Source organism: Mustela erminea, chromosome 1, assembly GCF_009829155.1.
Source record: "Mustela erminea isolate mMusErm1 chromosome 1, mMusErm1.Pri, whole genome shotgun sequence".
Lineage (NCBI taxonomy): Eukaryota > Metazoa > Chordata > Mammalia > Carnivora > Mustelidae > Mustela > Mustela erminea.
This window is the reverse complement of record NC_045614.1, coordinates 160,586,244-160,608,076: the sequence shown is the minus strand read 5'-3', so window position 1 is coordinate 160,608,076 and position 21,833 is coordinate 160,586,244. Positions and strand designations below refer to the sequence as shown.

The window sequence follows — 21,833 nt, the reverse complement described above, 5'->3', positions numbered from 1 at the left end:
AACTAAAAAAATAAATTAAAAAAAATTAAGTCCTAGGCTCATTTCCTCAGACCTGAAACTTAACTGGACTTTGGAAGTGATAATGGGCCATCAGGAAATATGTATGTTTGGCTATGACTCTCTCACAACAATCTGAGAATGGATAAGAAAAGTTGGGGTGTCATTATTCAGGTAGAATCCTCAGCAAAGGGTTGCACTTCTTCCCACGAGTGGCCCAAGATTCTTTTCTGGGAAAGCCTGGGTGTGCTGGCTCTTCTGCTCGGACAGGGTGGGGCACAGTCTCCAGACCCATCACCTGGTGGAGCTTGAGTGGAATCACCACGAGCAGTTCGTTCAGCCGCTGCTGCTTCTCCCGTTGGTAAGCCTCCAGGGCCTCCTCTGCTACATTCAGGTTAGCGGCCACAACTTTTACCTGCGGAAAGCCCCATGTGTGAAATGTGATAAATGGGGATAGATTGGGAGATGAGCAGGACCTGCTCTGTTGGGCTACAATTAAATGAATGTTTGTAGCCCAGGAACGTGTATGATTTTCTTCCTGCTAAGTCACGATCCACACTGCTTTCTCAATCATTCCTATGTCTCCAAAGTAGTAAAGGTCTCGTGACTAAGAGTTCAGAAGGCACATCCTCATCTCCCTCTAATTTTCTGCATGAAAAGCAGCTCTCAGCATGGAATGTCTTTGTCAAGATGGTGGGAATCTCACTAGGCCATCAATGACCTCAATAAACAAAAGGAAAAAGCCCTTTAAAGGAACAAAATTACTAACTATGGTACTCATGAAGCATGTTTTTTATCTAAAAAATTTGAATTTTCCAAATCATTTTCTACTTACAAGAAAAGAAGCAATCTACCAAAAATATTTGTGAATATGAAGTCTTAATGATACTTTCCAGCCACAATACACTCAGCCAAAAGATGAAGTCAGAGAAGGAATTCTCAGAAACACATCATTATTGACTGTCTACTATTGCTACACCATTTGGGGTGTGAAAAATGTCCTCACATGTGTTGTTTTATTTAATATTACAGTGAACTCCTGCCAGCTGTCCCAATTAATGGGGGGCATCTGTGATCAATTAAATAAGCTCAAGATAACCACTGATCTATTTGATAAAATTGGTAATTGGGAATCTTATCTAAGGGATGTGGTCATAATTTTGGATCTAATACTTGTTTCATGTTCCTCCTTTTGCATGTGCTGATGCATGTACCGTTTGCTGCCCATGATGACCCCCTGGAGCCATACCATAGGCTTCTGGACCAACCCCCAGATAAAGTCTAACTGCCACACAGCCTGCCACCCCATATCAGCAGGAAGCAGCCAGAGAGATCATTGTCCCATTCTCTGGGGTTAGGGTTAGGGTTGCTCTTCCAGGCAGAGGAATGAGTAAGGGACAGGCGGGGCTAAGTAGGGAGAGATACATAGGGGCTATGTGATTAGTCTCACAGAAATGTAGAGGTGTGGGGAAACCAGAGATAAGGGGACAAAATGGACCACCATGTCCTAGGTATGGGGGGGTTGGGTGTCTTTTTTATGATAATCATCAGTGACTAACAAAGAATAACCAGACCCTAAAAAGGAAGTAAGCCCCTGAAGGTGTTACCACTAGTATTTGCTCAGTGGTGATATCAATAGAGATGTTAAAAGGACTTAAGTTCCCTGGTTAGCTTTCTAAAAAAGACCATCCCTAGGGGCCCCTGGGTGACTCTGGGTTAAGCCTCTGCCTTCAGCTCAGGTCCTGATCTCAGGGTCCTGGGATGGAGCCCAGCATGTGAAGAACCCAACCCTGCTCAGCAGGGAGCCTACTTCCACCCACTTCCCCGCCCCACCCTCCCCAGCCTGCCTCTCTGCCTACTTGTGATCTCTCTCTCTCTCTGTCAAATAAATAAATAAAATCTTAAAAAATAAATAAATAAAAAGACTAACCCTAAAGGGCCTCAGTGGCCACCCTGTCAGGACCCCTCTCAACTCCTGAGAGCTTTTTCTGTATCTTCACTTAATAAACTTCTATTGCTTTACTCAAACACACACACAAATATATATATATATATATATATATATATATATATATATATATATATATTTAGGACTATGAATTAAGCAATGTTGCCCTAGGAAAGAGTATCTAAAAGAGAAAATTAGCAAATAAGGCAGAAATCAAATCCATCAACATAATTATACCAGAAGTTTAGCTTTATGGTCTCCAACATGAGATGCCCATCCCCCAGAGGGTAAATAAAGTGATCTTTTAGGGCACAGAAAGGAAAGATCAGTTTCTATTTCTATTTATTTTTAACTTATTCTTTTTCATTTCTGTTTTTGTGACTGTTTCCTAATATATAAAATATATTAGTAGAATAATTCATGGATATTATTTGTAAATAAATATACATGTATTGTATATAATTCTTTTTTTTACTTATAGAAGTATATAATAAAAAGTTTGGAAATCAATGATTTAGATAAAGAAAGGCCAATCTTCAAAAGAACCAATGGCCCCCATCACAACTGTGTTTGAAGAGGAAAACTTTAAAATATAACACTTAAAATGTTTAGGGACACCTGGGTAGCTCAGTCAGTTAAGTGTCTGCCTTTAGCTCAGGTCATGATCCTAGGGTCCTGGGATCCAGCTACATGTTGGGCTCTCTGCTCAGCAGGGAGTTGGCTTCTCCCTCTGCCTGCCACTCCCCTTATTTGTGCTCTCTCTCTCTCTCTCTCTGACAAATAAATGACATCTTTTTAAAAATGAATAAATAAAATGTTTCTTCTCTGGGGAGAAAGCCTAACTCGTGTCATTTCTATGAAACAGCAGTACAGTAGCTAGGAGGGTGGCTAGCACACTCGGAGAGGAGAAGTAAGTAAGTATCTCATCATACTTTTTTGGATAGTGTATCATGTTCCTTTCTGAGGTTATCGATAATTTTCTTTTCTTCTACTAAGGCCTCCTCAATGTCCAGCCTTTTCTCTCGAAGTTGAAGGGCCAATTCAAAAAGACCCACATCGCAATCTGAAAAGACAGTCAAAATTAAAAGAAACCCTTACTGTTATAGAATGTACTGATATTAGAAGTGGGGATTTTGGAGCTTCAGAATTAATAATGACCATCTGTGGGTCCACTCTAGCACACTTTCATTTCACTTCAGGCTCCACCGTTCCAGGTGAAATTATTAACGACATAAGTAATCCTGGTAGTAATTCTGATACCAGCACTGATGTTCTAAGCAGTACCATGAGTCAGGCTTTCTGTTTAGGCATTTTATTTACATTCTCTCTCTCTCTCTCTCAAGTCTCCTAGGCCTTTGCGAGGTAGAAACTGTTGTTTCCATTTTATAGGTGAGGACCTGAAGTCTCAGAGAGGTCATGTAGCTCATAATGTGAACCAATGCAACTCAGGTACAGTATCTCTGTGTTAATTTCCACTATATCACACTACAGTCCACCAGGCAATTGATAAAGAATGTGAAAATAAGAGTACTATACTGGAATTTGGAAACCTGAGTTCTAGCCCTAGTTCCCCCTCCAAACTAGCTGTGAGACTTTTCTCAGGCCATTTAATCCTACTGTAAACAAGGATCGTTTACAAGGATCCTGCTGTTAACACGTTGTATTATAATCTTTTGAGCTCTATTTTACTCATACATACGATTTTAGGAAGAATCTTACAACATTAAAATAAGATTTAAACTTTATTTGAAATTAAGCTTTAAAATTTAATTTAAAATCCATATAAAGTGGCTACAAAAATAAATTTCATACCAAAAAGAAGTTGTCTTTTCTTTACTGGACTATTCATCTATTGAGACTGGAAGAATATTGGTCTGGCTACTTCAGACTGGTTTTATCAGTGAAAACTGAGAATATAAATTGCTAAACATCTCCAGGAAACTGGCACAAAGTGCCCTTACAAAAATGGATTTTAAATATAAAAATTTGAATGGGTTTGTCAAAAAGATAAAGCTTTGTAAAAAAAAAAAAATGTGCACATGCACACACACTACAATCTGTTATCTCTGCATAATTTGACTTTGAATCAACCATAATTTATCTGTAAATTATTCATCATTCATAAATGGCTGCCTAAGGGAAAAGAAATTAATCATCCAGAGAGCCAAATATAAGTATTCATTAGATTACTTCATACAATTTCAACCACGCTTCCCTCAAATTTTATGAGACAACTGAGAATCCAAAAAAGGATCTCCTTGGTATTATCAATCCATGTTCACATTTCACAGAGAACAAATGGTTTTATCCAACTTACTTGTTGGGCAAATAGAATCATCAAAAACCTCATCATCAGATCCAGACTCATCTTCATCACTCTCTAAGCTAGATTCTTCTTCACTTGATTCATCACTTTCTTCATCTTCATCTAAATAGAGAAGAAGGCATTATTAATATGCAGAGAAGTCCCTTGTTAAGCTAAATCTCAGATTTCAAAATATAAAGGTTTTCTTTTCAGTGAGTCAATGGGAAGATAACGGCTAAGGCAGGCAATTAGTGAAAGTTTTAGAAGAGTTTAAGATGACAAAAAATATATTACCCAAAGAAATCTACAAATTCAAGGCAATCCCTATCAAAACACAAATAGTATTTTTCACAGAACAAGAATGAATAATCCTAAAATTTATATGGACCCACAAAAGACCCTGAAGCCAAAGCAATCTTAAAAGAACGAAACTTAAGGTATCACAATCCCAGATTTCAAGATATACTACTAAACTATAATAATTAAAACACTATGGTACTGGCACAAAAATAGACACATAGATCAAGAGAACAAAATAGAGAGCCCAGAAATAACCCCACACTTAAAATGGTCGCTCTATGAAAAAGGAGGCAAGAATACACAATGGGGAAAACACAGTCTGTTTAACAAGTGGTGCTGGGAAAACTGGACAGCTAAAAGAATGAAACTGGGCCATTATACCATACATAAAAATGAACTCAAAATGGATTAGAGACCTAAATGTGAGACCATAAAACTCCTAGAAGAAAGTTGGCAGTAATTTCTTTGACATCAGCCATAGAAACATCTTTCTAGATATGCCTCCTAAGGAAAGAGAAATAAAAGCAAAAATAAACTGTTGGAACTACACCAAAATAAAAAGCTTTTACAGAGTGAAGGAAATCATCAACAAACCAAAAAGTGAACCCAATGAATGGGAGACAGTATCTGCAATGATAGATGCAATAATGGGTTAATATCCAAAATATATAAAGAACATGGGAAGCCTGGGTGGCTCAGTTGGTTAAGCAGCTGCCTTCAGCTCAGGTCATGATCCCGGCGTCCTGTGATCGAGTCCCACATCGGGCTCCTTGCTCCGCGGGGAGCCTGCTTCTCCCTCTGACTCTGCCGCCACTCTGTCTGCCTGTGCTCACTCTCTCTCTCTCTCTGACAAAATAAATAAAATCTTAAAAAAAAAAAAGAACTTACACAACACCCAAAAACAAAACAACAACAACAACAAAAACCCTATAAATAATCTGAATAAGAAATGGACAGAGAACCTGAATAGACATTTCTCCAACAGATGGCCAACAGACATGGGAAAAGATGCTTAACATTACTCATCATCAGGGAAATACAAATAAAAACCACAATGAGATATCACCTTATATTTGTCAGAATGGTTAGATTCAAAAAGACAAGAAATGACAAATGTTGGCAAGGACATGGAGAAAAAGGAACCCTCACACACAGTTAGTGGGAATGTAAAGTGGTGTAACCACTATCAAAAACAGTATGGAGGTTCCTCAAAAAATTAAAAATAGAACTACCACATGCTCCAGTAATTCCACTGCTAGGTATTTACCCAAAGAAAATGAAAACACTACTTCAAAAAGAAATATGCACTCTTATATTTACTGTAGCATTATCTGCAATGACCAAGATAAGGATTATTACTCAGCTCCCAAAAAAAGAAATGAGATCCTGCTACTTGCAACAATGTGGATGGACTTAGAGGGTACAATGCTAAGTGAAATAAGTCAGAGAAAGACAAAGACCATATGATTTCACTTACACAGGGAATCTAAAAAAAACAAATAAAAGAATGACAATAACAAAACAAAACAAACAAAAAGCCAAGCAGAAACAGAATCATAAATATAGAAAACAAATGGATAGTTTCCAGAAGGGAAGGGTGTCAGAGGGATGGGCAAAATGGGTGAAGTGGAGTGGAAGGCACAGACTTTCCAGTTACAGAATGAATAAGTCATGAGAATAAAGGTACAGCATAGGGAATATAATCAATAGTATTATATTAGCGTTACATGAGGACAGATGCACTTGTGTTAAGCACAGTATAACATATAGAGTGGTGGAGTCACTATGCTGTACACTTGAAACTGATGTAACATTATGCGTCAACTATACTTCAATAAAAAATTATTTTAAAATAATAATAAAATTCTACAAAACAAAATAACCAAGTAAAAAGAAACAAACAAATAAATAAATGGTTGGGGACCCAGGACCCAAACACAAATGCCTGAGGAAGGTTGTTCAATTAATTTCAATGCACTGAATCACAGAGGATTGAGACCAAACTGCCAAGCTGCTTCTGCTGTGACCCACCTAACACACACCTGGTTTCATAGGCCCACAATTCCTAAATCATAGTACCTTGGGTACTATGAAAGAAAAAGACTTTCATAACTTATCTGAAGTAATGTTATTTACTAGCTTTATTTAGTCGACTTAGTGTGAATATTTGTACAGCGAAATATTAAGGTGTTTGATTTAGAGATCGTGCACTAAGTCCTGCTGGGGGTGTTAGTTGACAAAGGCTCTATCCTTTGACCAAACTTGAGTCGGGCTCCTCTGAGTCCATAGTGGACCATGAGCTCAGTCCTTGACCCATTTAGTCCAATTTTAGAAGAATCCTGCTGAGTCAGTTTACTAAAAATCTCACCCCTTAATACCTGATCAGATTCTTCCTTAATCCTTACCCTCACTATCTTTTCACTCTGATCTTCAGCAAAAATTCTGTTAGCAAAGAATTATCCAGCCTTTTAGTAATTTTCTACCCACTGACTCCCAGCTGGCTCCTTGGATATAAATCTCTACTTGTCCTTGTTGTATTCAGAGTTGAGCTGATCTCTCTACCCTATTATAAAATCTCATTGTAGTGGTGCCTCTGAATAAAGTCTGCCTTATTGTTCTTTAACAGGTCCATGAATTTTTTTTTTCTTTAACAGTGTCATATATAGGGCACCTGGGTGGCTCAGTGGGTTAAGCCGCTGCCTTCGGCTCAGGTCATGATCTCAGGGTCCTGTATCAGGCTCTCTGCTCCTCTCTTTCTCTGCCTGCCTCTCTGCCTACTTGTGATCTCTCTCTGTCAAATAAATAAATAAAATCTTAAAAAAAAACAGTGTCATATATAATCTTTTATAAAATATAAGAAATATAAAAAACACTAAAACACATCTGCCCCCAAGAATTCCACATAAGGGATTATAGACCTCTTCCACACAGCTCTACCCCACTTTCTTTTAAAACACATTGAAGCCATCTGTGAACCATAAATCACCAATTGGCAATTTCTATTTTACAGAACATTAAATTTGAAATAAGAGATGAACCTTATACTGTTTAGAAGATTTCTTAAATTTAAGATCTCTATTAAAATTACTTTGAGTGGTCTGTACTAGCTTATGAAATAAATATCCAAAGTCTAAAATTAGACTTTAAAATTCCTACATAGATTTCTGCTTTGGGGAAGACAAATTAGATCTATTTTGTTCTTATCTGGCCTGCAAAATATAGCTAAAACCTGCATATTATATGTTGAACAAACATAAGAGTCAGAAAAATGGAGAGAAAGCAGACTAAATATGAAACTCAGAAGCTGAGGAACAACACCGTGGTGAATTTTTTGGACCTTCTTTTTGCCTCCTAGATCTCAGACTTAGAAATGAGTAAGTCAACAACCTGAAAACACCAGCAGATATGGACATAAAACAACCTAACCATAGCCTACCTTCTCTAGCCAAATGGCCAAGAAAGAAGTGGCTAGGATTAAAATGTCTCAATAACCAATTATGAACACACTTTAAGCAAATTAAAAATACAAAGTCTGTTCAAAGAAATAAAAAATATCAGAAGAAAAGGATACAAAGAAGAACTAAATAGAAATGTTAGAACTGAAAATACAATAACTAGATAAGAAACTCAATAGATGGGCTCAAAAACAGAACAGAGGGGAATAGAGGAAAGCACCTGTAAACATGAGGACAGAACAATAAAATTATCCAGTTTAGAAAAGGAGGGAAAAAAAACTGAAAAACAAACCCCAAACCTCAGAGCCTCAGGGACCTATGGGACTATAATGAAAGGTCAAACATTTGTAATGTGAGTCCCAAAAGGACTGATGGAAGAGAAGTTTCTTAAAAGCACCTGAAGGGGCACATGGATGGCTCAGTGGGTTAAAGCCTCTGCCTTCAGTTCAGGTCATGACCCCAGGGTCCTGGGATCAAGCCCCACATCGGGCTCTCTGCTGAGCAGGGAGTCTGCTTCCCTTCCTCTCTCTCTGCCTGCCTCTCTGCCTACTTATTATCTCTGTCTGTCAAATAAATAATAAATAAAATCTTAAAAAGAAAAAAAGCACTAGAAGAAATAATGACTGAAAACTTCTCAAATTTGGCAAAAGATATAAGATGACAGATTAAAGGAGTGAACCTTCTTTCATATAGCTAAAACTATATGAATCCCAAGAATCTACTCCAAGACACATCATAGTAAAATGTCTGGAAACTAAAGACAAAAAGACTTAACAGTTGTGAGAGAAGTGATATGGCACTTTGGGAGGTGAATAGTTTGAATATCAGAGGATTTCTTATCAGAATCCATAGAGGCCAGATGGAAGTAGCACAATATTTTTTAAATGCTGAAAGAAAAAAATAGTCAACCTAGTATCCTATACCCAATGAAAATGTCTTTCTGAAATAGGAATTCAAGACATTTTCAGATTAAGGGAAAATTAAAAAAACTTGCCACTAGTATACCTGCCCTAAAAGAATGGACAAAGGAAATTCTCTAAACAGAAGGGAAATAATTTTTTAAAAAAGGAAGTCTGGAACATCATCAAGGAAAAACTAGCAAGGTAAGCAAAAATATAGGTTAATATAAATATATATAGATAGATAGATAGATAAATATGTAAGAAAATACCTCCTTTTGAATGTTTAAATTATGTTTGGTGGTTGAAGCAAAAGTTATAACATTGTCTGATGTGGTTCTAGATGTATGTAGAGGAACTGTTCAAGACAGTTATATTACAAATGGAGGTGATAAAGGAATATAAAGGCAGATGAGGATCCTATACTTGACTTAAACTGGTAAAATGATAACACTGGAGGTCTAGAATAAATTATGTACATATAATGTAATTTATAAAGTAACCACTAAAAAAGTTATGCAAAGAGATACACTCAAAAGACTAGAAAAAAACTGGGGTGCCTGGGTGGCTGAGTGGGTTAAGCCCCTGCCTTCGGCTCAGGTCATGATCTCAGGATCCTGGGATCGAGCCCTGCATTGGGCTCTCTGCTCTGCAGGGAGCCTGCCTCCCCCTCCCTCTCTCTGCCTGCCTCTCTGCCCACTTGTGATCTCTGTCTGTCAAATAAATAAAGTTTAAAAAAAAAAAAGACTAGAAAAAACTAAAATGGAATTCTAAAAAATGTCCAAGTAACACACGCGAACATAGGAAAATGTAGAAGATAGAAAGCAGAGAGAATAAATAAATAAATAAATAAATGGCAGACTTAAGCCCAAATATATTAAATGTAAATGGTTTAAGTACACCAATTAAAAGACAAAGAATAGATAAAAAACATTAACAGTGTGCTGTCTACTAGAAATTCACTTCTCATATAACATAGTTAAATTGAAAGTAAAGGGAGTGGAAGAAATATCATGTAAACATTAATCAGAGCCAGACAGGAGTGGCTATATTAACATTAGATAAAGTAGACTTCAGAGCAAAGAAAATTACTCTGGACAGAGAAAGACTTTATGTAATGGTAAAAATGTCCATCTATCAAGAGGACATAGTAGTCCTGAATGTGTATTCATAAAACAAAGCTGTGAAATATGGAAGCAAAAACTAACAGAAATGAAAGGAGAAATATATAAATCCATGATTATATTTGGAGACTTTAACATCCCCTCTCTCAACATTTGATTGGAACTATACAAAAAATCAGCAAGACTACCTTAGAAGACCTGCATAGCATCATTAACCAATAGGATTCAATGGACAGTAATAGAAGGCTTAACCTGAAACAGCAGAATATACATTCTTTGCAAGTACCCAAAGAACATTAACACTAAGACCATATGCTCAACCATTAAACCATTAAACAGGGACGCTTGGGTGGCTCAGTGGGTTAAAGCCTCTGCCTTCGGCTCAGGTCATGATCCCAGGGTCCTGGGATCAAGCCCTGCATCAGGCTCTCTGCTCGGCAGGAAGCCTGCTTCCCCCCCCCCCCCCCCGCCTGCCTTTCTGCCTACTTGTGATCTCTGTCTGTCAAATAAATAAATAAAATCTTAAAAAGAAAAACCATTAAACAAATTTCAACAACCATAAAAGAACTGAAATCACACAGAATGTGGTCTCTGACCCCCAGTGGAATCAAACTAGGAATCAGTAACAGAAAGATCCCAAGAGGGGCGCCTGGGTGGCTCAGTGGGCAGTGTTAAGATGGAAATTATAGCACTAGATTAGAAAAGAGGAAAAGTCTCAAATCAATAGTTCACACTCACCTCAAAACCTAAAAACAGAAGTGCAGAATAAATCCAAACCTAGCAGGAAAAGGCTGTAGTAAAGATAAGGGCAGAAATCAATAAAATAAAAAGGAGAAAAATAATCTTTAAAAAATAACCTATCCAAAGTTATCCACTCTTATCCAGTTTGTTCTCAAAAAGATCAAATGACAAACCTCCAGTAAGTCTAAAAAAAAAACAAAACAAAAATGGGGAAATAAAAAAGTTACCCATATCAAGAATGCAACAGGTGATATTACAATAGCCCTTGCAGATATTCAAAAGATAATAGGGAAATACAACGAATATCCTCACACACATAAATTTGGCAACTCAGATGAAATAGACCAATTTCACACACACAAAAGTACAAATTGCAACTAATCACCCAATATGAAATAGATAATCTAAATAGTTCTATATCTATGTTAAAAACCTTTAAGTTTATAATTTTAAAATTCTCCTGAAGAAATCCACACGTCCAAATGGTTTCACTGGAGAACAAATGGATACTACCATACACATTATTTTCCAGAAAATCAAAGAGAAGTCCTCCTAATTCATATTGTGAATCTAGTATTATCCTGATACTAAAAACAGACAAAGATCGTACAAAAAAGAGAAAAAAGCAAGCTAAAGACAAATGATCTTCGTGAATATATGGACACAAAATTTCTTTTCTTTTCTTTTCTTTTTTAGTAAGCTCTATACCCAACATGGGGCCTGAACTCACAACCCCAGGAGCAAGAGCTGCATGTTCTATCAATTGAGCCAGCCAGGCGCCCCTAGGCACAAAATTTCTTAATAAAAATATTTGCAAATAGAATTCAGCAATATATAAAAAGAATTATACACTCGAAGGGTGGTATTTCAAGGGTATAAGTCTGATTCAATAATCAGTAATCAGCCAGTGTAACCCACCATACTAATAGGCTAAAGAAAAGAAAATCACATAATCATGAATTGATGCAGAAAAACATCTGACAAAATTCAATACCCATTCATGACAAAAACTTGGAAAACTAGGAACAGAGGGGAACTTCTTCAACTTGAGGGAGTGTCTACAAAATACCTACAGATAGCATACTTAATCGTGAACTATTAAATGCTTTCTGCCTAAGACTGTGAGTAAGGCAAGGCCATCAGCTCTCAGCACTCTATTTCCTTGTAGTACTGGATGTTCTAAACAGTGCAATAAGGCATTAAGAGGAAACTGGCATAAAGATCAGAAAAAAAGAAATAAAACTGAACCTATTTGCAGATAAAATTATTGTCTACATAGAAATTCCCAAGGAATCTATCAAAAACTTCTAAACCTAATAAGTGAGGTCACAAGATAGGAGATCAACATCTAAAAAGCAATTATATTTCTATATGCTGGTGTGAACATGTGACACCAAGATTTAAAAAAACACTATAAAATTGTACTAATGTATACTATTAGTATGCCACTTATTTCATTTTCTAAAATTTTGTGTGAGATTTTTTTAAAAGATTTTATTTATTTATTTAATTGAATGAGAGTGAGAGAGAGAAAGGGAGTGAGAAGCAGACTCCCCACTGAGCAAGGCCCAACATGGTGATTGATCCCAGGATCCTGAGATCACAACCTAAGCCGAAGGCAGACACTAAACTGACTGAGCCACCCAGGTGCCCATTGTGTGATATTTTAATAAAATATTTCTACTACCAAAAAAAAAGACATTAAAAGTCACTTAAGGGGCACCTGGGTGGATCTGTTGGTTAAGTGTCCGATTCTTGATTTCAGCTCAGGTCTTTTTTTTTTTTTTTTTAAGATTTTTTTTATTTATTTGACAGCAATCCCAGGTAGGCAGAGAGGCAGGCAGAGAGAGAGAGAGGAGGAAGTAGGCTCCCCACTGAACAGAGAGCCCGATGTAGGACTAGATCCCAGGACCCTGAGATCATGACCTGAGCTGAAGGCAGAGGCTTAATCACTAAGCCACCCAGGCACCCCTCAGCTCAGGTCTTGAACTCACGGTGGTGAGATCAAGCGCCAACATCAAGCTCAGCGCTCAGCAGTGAGTCTGCTTGACAATATCTCCCTCCCTCTTCCTCTGTCCTTCCCCACTAACTTGCTCACTCTTTGTCAGAAAAAAAATAAATAAATAAAAATAAAGTCACTTAAAAAAGGGAGATACTTGGGTATAAATTGAACAAAACATGAAAATGTTAAAAATGACACAATGCTGATAAAAGAAATCAAAGCTCTAAATGCATACTGTGTTCACTCATAGGAACTCAACAAAAATGCAGATTCTCCTCACAATGACACAAAGGTTAAACACAATTGGTATCAAAATTTCAACAAGCTTTTTTGTAGATACAAAAATTATTCTAAAATATAGAAAGATAAAGGAAATAGATTAGCTGAAACAATTCTGAAAAAGAAGAGTAAAATGGGAGGAATTAGTTGACCTGACTTTAGAACTCAATGGTTTCCATAATCAAGACTATAGTTTTGGTGGGGAGCTAGACAAACAGATCAGCAGAACAGAACACCCAGAAACAAATCCACACAAATATGCTCAACTGGTTTTTTACCAAGATCATAAGCAATTCAATGGGAGAAAGACAACTTTTGAAACAAATGATGCTAGAGCAATTAGAAATTCATAGGAGGGGAAAAAACCTTGACCTAAGTCTCACACCTTATTTAAAATTAAGCCCAAATGGATTACAGACTTTAACGTAAAACTATAAAACTTTTAGAAATAAATAGGAGAAAATCTTTAGATCCTAGGGCTAGGCAAAGAGTTCTTAAACTTTTGACACCAAAGCAAGATCTAAAACAAAAACAAAAACACACCTGATAAATTGGACCTCAACAAAAATCAAACCTTTTGCTCTGTGAAAGACCATGTTGGGGGAATAAAAATAACAAGCTACACAATGGAAGAAAATATTTGCAAAGCACCTATCTGATATAGGAGTAGGGCCTATGTCGGGGACTGCCTCCGGCCAGGAAAGTCCCCGCCAATACAAGAAGGTGCTTGGCTCACTGCTAGCAAAATACGCTGCAAGTATACAATGAACTTTCTGGTGAAGCCCGCCTAAAGGAGGACATAGTTATTGGCTGTATCAAATTTAATCAGTATAGTAACAGGACTCTCATTGGCTCTCCCCATTGCTTGACCCCTTATTGGTCACCCTGCTGTATATAAGCTAAGGAAGTTGATTAAATAAACGGAAATGAAGCATTAGCACCATACCAGGCTCATTGTCGTCCTTGCGGGCCGAGGGCGATAAATGGTGCTGAGACCTGGGAAATATTAAGAAAAATAGAAAAACCTTGCAAGGGAGAAGTCCGCAGGTAAGCAGGGAAGGGACCACGATCAAAGTGGTGGGAATCTTGTACAAGTCCGCAATAAGAAGCGGGGCGGCCTTAGAGCCGGGATTTAACAAGTCCGCAGTAAGAAGCGGGGCGGCCTTAGAGCCGGGATTAAGCAGCGAGTATACACGGAACAGCCATTAGGTTGGGATTCTAATTATGGAATCTGGACTGTCAAAGTCGAGGTTAGAGGGTTCCCTAAAGGACCTTCTAAAGGCCAATGGCACGCCATTAAAAACGAAAACTGCTAGGACATTCTTGAATATAGTTGAGACAGTGGCGCCTTGGTTTCTGGACGAGGGCTTGCTAAATATCCCCCAATGGGACCAGTTAGGCGAGGATTTTAAGAAGAGGGATAAAAATAAACCATTGTCGCCGGGAACGTTAGTTATATGGACTCTAGTCAGAGGGTGCCTGGGAGGATATAAGCCGAAATGTGATTCAGTTATTCAGGAGGGCGCTGAGGCACTCGAGGAAGTGAAAGAAGAACGCTCAATCTCTTGCTTTGGAAAGGAGTGGTTCTAGCCAAGGGGAAGAAGAAATGTCGAGGGAGGAGCTAGAGTGGAAGTTCAAATTAAAACCAGACCCTCTCTGTTCAGCAGTGACCCCTAGTGCTCCGCCGCCTTACAATCCCCTGGCGGGGGAGATAAAATGTAAATGTCATCCCTCTGCTAATGAGGATTGGAAGACCGCATGGAGGGGGGCCAATAGCAGCTCGATTTTCCCAGTTCTAGAGGACCAAAATCATCAACGGTATCACCAGCCCTTGGAATTTAAATTAGTTAAACAATTAAAGGAAGCGGTCATGCAGTATGGCCCTCAGGCAGCATTTACTATTTCTCTAGTGGAGTCCATAGCAGGCATGAATTTAATCCCCGAAGATTGGGGGAGTTTAGCAAGGGCAGCCCTCTCTGGAGGGCAATATTTGGTCTGGAAGACAGCATGGCAAGAGCATTCCCAGGATGTTGCACGGCGTAATGCCGCGGCAGGCAATCCACAATGGAATCTGGATATGCTTATGGGCATGGGGCCATACACTGGTAAACATGACCAACTGCAATACAACCCTGCCGTATACACGCAGATTGCGGCTGCCACTACCAAAGCATGGAAAACCCTCCAGGGCAGTGGGGACTTGCAGGGTCAACTATCTAAGGTGATACAAGGACCAAATGAAGCATATGCTGATTTTGTTGCAAGATTGATGCAAACAGCTGGGAGAGTATTTGGGGATGTTGACACAGCCATGCCTCTAATTAAACAACTGGCCTATGAGCAAGCCAAAAAATTGTGTAAAGAGGTCCTTTGGCCATGGAAGGCTAAAGATTTAAGCACATACATTAAGGTATGCAGGGATATTAATGACAGTGTTATTCAAGGACAAGTACTTGCTTCAGCCATTACTCAAGGCCTTCAGGGCATTCAGCTATCCCAACGTAAGGGTGCTAAAGGAAATTCTGGGGAATGCTACAAATGTGGAGCTCAGGGGCACTTTAAGCGAGAATGTCCTGACAGCAAGGGTCCCCCAACAGTAAAGCAACCTGGCATATGTCCTAGGTGTGGCAAAGGTACACACTGGGTGAATGAATGTCGCTCAGTAAAAGATATTCAAGGTAATCCACTACCCCCAAGGAATTCAAAAAACGGGAAATGGGGCCCATCACCCCAGGGCCCTCAAATGTATGGGGTGCTTCAACAGGTAGCCCGCACGCATTACCCGCCGACAAGCCAAGGCGGGCTACAAAAGGAAGCGTCGGATTGGACATCCGTGCCACCACCAGACTTGTACTAACCCCCGAGATGGGAACCCAGGTGGTGGAATCGGATTTTAAGGGCCCACTGCCTGTGAACACTGTAGGCCTATTATTAGGGCGTAGCTCCACAGCCCTTGCTGGATTAATAGTACATCCCGGAGTAATTGATGCTGATTATACAGGAATAGTCAAAATATTAGTGTCTTCCCCTCGTGGCATTACAGTTATCAGTCCAGGTGATAAAATAGCACAAATTATAGTGTTACCAAGCTGTCATAAACTATTCCCCAACACAGAAAAATCCCGTGGACAGAGGGGTTTTGGCTCCACTGGCCCGCCCCTCGCATGTCTAATAGAATTAATTACTCTGAAACCCTATATTATTGTGTTCTTGCAGTAGAGCACACGCCCACTGCTGTTTTTTGGCAGGAAGGTCCCATTTCCTGGGTCAATTTGGCTTACTCTCCAGGAAATGTTCTGCCATGGTATCCCAATGCCATAGCTAAAATTATATTGAAAGGACTAAAACTTAGCATCGCTGCATTTGGCAAACAACCTGACGTCATCCTAACTCCCTATACACAAGAGCAGTTAACTTGCTTAGCAGCATGTGACGATGATTGGGCCATTGCTATGACTATCTCAACTGCAAAATTTGACAATCATTATCCGGCAAACCCATGGCTGCAATTTAGTCTTACTCACCCATTAATTTATCCAAGGGTTACACGTCAATCACCTTTGGATAATGCAAAACTCGTTTTTACTGATGGTTCTAAAAATGGGGTGGGCGCTGTGGTTACCCAAGATAACACTTGGACCTTTTTATTTCAGAGCTCCTCCCCTCAAATTACAGAGCTCTTGGCAGTCATTAAAGCCTTTCAGTTGTTTCATGATATACCTTTTAACTTGTTATCAGACAGCAAATATGTTGTCCAAGCTGTCTCCATCCTGGAAAACGTAGGTCACATCAGCACCAAATCCACCATTACAGAAACTTTAAAGAATCTCCAACACATTATATGGGACAGAAAGGTACCCTTTTACATAGGGCATATCAGGGCACATACGGCTCTCCCCGGCCCCTTGACGGAAGGCAATCGCACTGCAGACATGTTAACCAAAGAGCAATTTATCTTCACTTTAATGGAAAATATTCAACAAGCAAAACAATTTCACAAGCTATTTCATGTTAATGCTCTTACTCTCAGACTTAAATTCAACATAACAAAAGCTCAAGCCAGGGAAATTGTAGTCTCTTGTAAAAACTGTGTTACCCTCTTGCCATCCCCCTCCTTAGGAGTTAACCCACGAGGCCTGTTACCCAACCATATATGGCAAATGGATGTTACTCACATCCCTGAATTTGGCAAACTAAAATATGTGCATGTTTCCGTGGACACGTGTTCTGGTGTCATATTCGCCTCTATCCATGCTGGGGAAAAATCCAAAGATGTTATTTCCCACTGCCTTCAAGCCTTCGCCGCTTGGGGTAAACCTCGACAAATAAAAACAGACAATGGACCTGCATACACCTCACAAGTATTTCACGGTTTCCTTACTCAACTAAACATTACCCTAAATCATGGTATTCCCTACAATCCTCAAGGACAGGCCATCGTGGAACGTGCCCACTTAACCATCAAACAAACTCTTTTAAAACAGAAAGGGGGAATAGGGGACACGTTCCGGTCCCCTAAAGACAAACTAAATACAATTCTATTTATTTTAAATTTTTTGACGCTTGATAAAAACGGTCAAGCAGCAGCTGAAAGACATTCAGCCCGTATGGATTCTTCCCCCAAGCCCTTAGTTCTTTGGAAGGATATCCTTACAGGACAATGGAAAGGCCCGGATCCTGTATTAATCTGGAGCAGAGGCTCCGTTTGTGTTTTCCCACAGGACAAAGAAGTGCCGATTTGGATTCCAGAGAGATTGGTCCGGAAGGCCCCTGAGAACGAGGATGAGGACAGAGGAAGCCGTGATCCTCCTACTGTCGTGGGGGACTCTGATATTCCTAATTCCCCCAACGGCGACACGTGAATTATGGGCTATTCTGAAGGCTTGGCCCTATCCTTTACCTTTAACTAATTCTTCCTTTATCTTCCCCCCATTCTTCACTAGCTGATACACTGAGTGTTGGTTCTATTGTTCCTTTTTCTGCGCTTTGTGTTACCCCTGTAAAATTCTCTCAATTTAATAAGGCTAGCAATTCCTCCCAACAGCTCTCTTAGTATTTGCAGGGTACTTGGTCTGACGATTTTCAAAAATTTCACATGAATCCTTCTGGCTGAGATAACTTGAGTAAATAGTATGCGTGTGCAACCAGCTTCCCTTCCAGAGCTATTTCCAACATTCAGCAATATGTTCCAGTTCACCAAAAATGGGCTGGTACAATTGGTCATCTTGTCCTCCTCCTTATTGGCATTCTGCTTCTATTCAGAAACGTTCACCAGTGGAGAACACAGCAGCGAGAGCAGAGCCGAGCTATAGCACAAGCCCCTATGTCAATAGAGGCTGGGACATCTCCCCAGATATGGCTAAGCATGCTAGATCGGTAGTCAAAGATGGGTAAGATCAGTAGAGAAACATACCAACCTAAGACAGGACAGAGATCATCGATATCTTGTGTCTGATGACGGATAAGGATGTTTTCTGCTACTGACGACCTAAGACAGGCACGATCTCTGCCATAAAACAAGAAAGGGGGAGATGTCGGGGACTGCCTCCGGCCGGGGAAGTCCCCGCCATTTCAAGAAGGTGCTTGGCTCACTGCTAGCAAAATACGCTGCAAGTATACAATGAACTTTCTGGTGAAGCCCGCCTAAAGGAGGACATAGTTATTGGCTGTATCAAATTTAATCAGCATAGTAACAGGACTCTCATTGGCTCTCCCCATTGCTTGACCCCTTATTGGTCACGCTGCTGTATATAAGCTAAGGAAGTTGATTAAATAAACGGAAATGAAGCATTAACACCATACCAGGCTCATTGTCGTCCTTGCGGGCCGAGGGCGATAGGCCTAGACTATACAAAGGATGCTTAAACCTCAAGAGGACAAAAGCAAAAACTCCTATTCAAACATGGCTAAAAGACATGAAGAGATATTTTATCCAAGATGACATTCATTTGGCAAATAAACACAAGAGAAGATGTCCTTGTTATATGAAACTACCTTAAGCTGTCTCAAACCAGATACACACACACAAATTAATTCCATAGGGTTAGAGACCTACAGATTTATATCCTCTCCCTTTCAAGCCCACAGAACCTCTAACTGTCTGTGTTGTAGGAACAAAAGGTGTCAAACATATGCTTAGTTATTTCTCTATTTCATGTTAATGAGAAAAAATAGGATCATATGTTAAAAAGAAATTCAAACCGGCATCTCCTTCAACCTCCTTTTTCTTCACCCGCTTAATCCTCTTCTTTAGGACCTTCGTTAGGAAATTAGCAAATTTATTGTTTTCTCCAACGGCTGCTTGGAAGCCAGCATAGAGTGCTTTTTCTTGGTCCTGGAGCTTGGCAATTTCATTCTTTTTCTCTTCCATCTCTTTAAGAGTTTCATTTATTTTCCACTAAGGAACAAAACCAAGAATAAGTGAAAGTATTTCTGATAAACCAGGTTCAGAGAACACTGTATATTGCAATGTAAGGTTATAGTTCACAAACATTTTTTTTAAATCTTTTCCACAGAAGTTTACATTTCTGATGTTTGCAGAGCCATCCATTTATTTGGTTAAATTTTAATAATTCTCTCGTAAAAATCAGATAAGATCATTTTCCTAGTGTTTAGCTTCCTCAAAAAATCTAAATTAAGTGAAATTTTTAATGTCGGCTATTATTTTTGCCTGTGTGGGCTCAAAAACAAAAGATGTTTTTCATATGAATATGTGGTAACTGAAACAAAAAGACATCTCATCTCTTAGTGCAGCAGTTTTACCTTCAAAATGATGTTACTATTCAGTATGTAATATCTATTTGATGTAATCTTTCTTCCTTTAAGACAAAAGTTGGATGGTATCATTTATCTCTTTAAATTTAACATATACATAACAAACAAAGACACTTACTTTCTATGATATTCAATTATATATTACCATGAAACTAGTTATCATATTTGAGAAACTAGTCAACTTCTTTTCCAAGTATGTTCATAAGGATAACATATAATCAAAACTCAACTTTACATGTTAGCTAGTGACCATAAAAATAGATTTTGAAATGTGTAAACTAAATAGAAGTCTCACTTTTGAAAACTTATTTTCCTGCCATACAAAACATCAGATCAAATTCATTGTAAAGTCTGATTCACTTCTCTCTGACCAAGAATAACAAAAGCCGAGCAAGCAGGAGTAAGAGGGGGGTAGGGGTCGGAGAGGAGGAGGGATAAAAGAGAGGAGGACTAGAACAACAGGAGAAATTAAGTTGAGCAGATGAAGAAGGAAACAAAGAAACAGGGTACAGGTCCCCTCTGTACCTAAAGGATATACCCAGCAAGCATTCTCCTGCCCATTCATACCTGCATATCCTGTTCTTCTTTGTCTAATGAATTAACACGCTCTTGAAGTATGTTCTCCTGTTTTTCAAAATTCTTGAGGAGAAGCATTTCTTGAAATAATGTGACATGATGAAGGTCAGATAATTTCATCTGAGTATCTAGTTTCAGTTTCTGATGTCTCAGAAGATGGAGCTCCGCATCAAAAGTGACTATCAGTTCTTTGATCTGAGGTGGAAAAAGATTTGACTGTATGTTAGAAGTTAAGAACAAGTAACTGTACTTTTAAAACTATCTAACAATCCTAATTTGTTTAAGTAAAGGCATTTTCTCATTATTCTGTTATCATGGAGAAGGAATTATATGGGCTCATGTGTATGTGTAGTCCTAGAAATCAATTTATCAATATTACAAAATTTATATAAATTTATTAAGCAGTAGGGATTCTGTAACTATAGTCCTTCCAGCTATTTCTTGGCCATGATTAAGCCATCAATCAAGAATGCTCTTCTAGCTGTACTGTATGGTTTAAATCAGAGACCTAGGAGTTCCTTGTGCATAGGATTTCTATCTGCCTCCACTTCACCCCATAGTATCTCTACATTTCCTTTCATACAGGAAGCACTACATATTCTCCTCAACTTATTTTTAAAATTTTCAAACATTTCAAAAGGTGATTTAATTTGCGACAGAGCTGGGATAAGAATGAAATATCCCAAGTCCCGGTCTAGACCTTCTTCCACAGACATCCCAATGATTTTAAAGGCTCAGTTCTGCTCTGATTTTGGCACAGCTTCTCTCTCACCCTCTCCCAAAGGCAATGAAGAGATCCAGAGAGAGTACCAAGGACTGGTTCTCCTGAGAAAACCTATTAGGTAAAAGACAAACCATTCCACGTTTCTCATTAGGCTGTGCACGATGGGGAGTCTCAACAGTCAGAAACCTGTAATGACGGAGGGCCTAGTCTGTAGATGAGGAAAAGAAAGAGATCTGTGGGTTTGGGACAGTGAAACTACTGCTAGAGAATTTGGGAGTTTAAAAAAAAAAAAGGAGAAAAAAAATAAACTTTTACTTATGGATGGTTATAGACTAAGTGGGCTCCTATTTAATGTTTATTCACAAGTCTGAATTATTTTTAAATTTCTTTCAACGCAAGACTATATTTTTTCTGTGTAATACCATCCTGAAACTGTACCACACAGGTGTTTAAGTTGGCAAGGCTCACACTTGTTTTCCTCTCACTCACCTGATAGTCTATAAACTTTATGAGAATAGAGAATATGTCTGGCCTGAGTATTATTATATCCCTGCTACCTAACTAGCACTGCTCCTGCACAAAGAATGTCCAATAAATGTGTTAAGTTCATACCATTAAGAAATTAGTTACAATTAAATCAATCAAAATTTTTACTAATATCTACTATGTGTCTGGCATTTTCCAGACACTGCAGGAAAACCAAAGATGA

General features: G+C 38.7%; 1 protein-coding gene across 5 annotated transcripts in view; it reads right to left on the bottom strand.

The window, feature by feature from the left end:
- The window catches only part of CFAP44 (cilia and flagella associated protein 44), a 157,066-nt gene that overhangs the window by 10,160 nt on the left and 125,073 nt on the right, over positions 1-21,833 (bottom strand). For 2 of the 5 annotated variants that reach the window (XM_032348695.1, XM_032348705.1), the window contains 5 exons: positions 20,392-20,595; positions 19,252-19,447; positions 4,263-4,373; positions 2,878-3,008; positions 296-412 (listed from right to left, as the gene is read on the bottom strand). In XM_032348695.1, the coding sequence (XP_032204586.1) occupies positions 296-412; positions 2,878-3,008; positions 4,263-4,373; positions 19,252-19,447; positions 20,392-20,595 (759 nt within the window). Of the gene's footprint in view, positions 1-295; positions 413-2,877; positions 3,009-4,262; positions 4,374-10,766; positions 10,820-19,251; positions 19,448-20,391; positions 20,596-21,833 lie in introns of those variants that run through there. The other 3 variants (XR_004286991.1, XM_032348714.1, XM_032348722.1) reach the window with 3 other exon arrangements.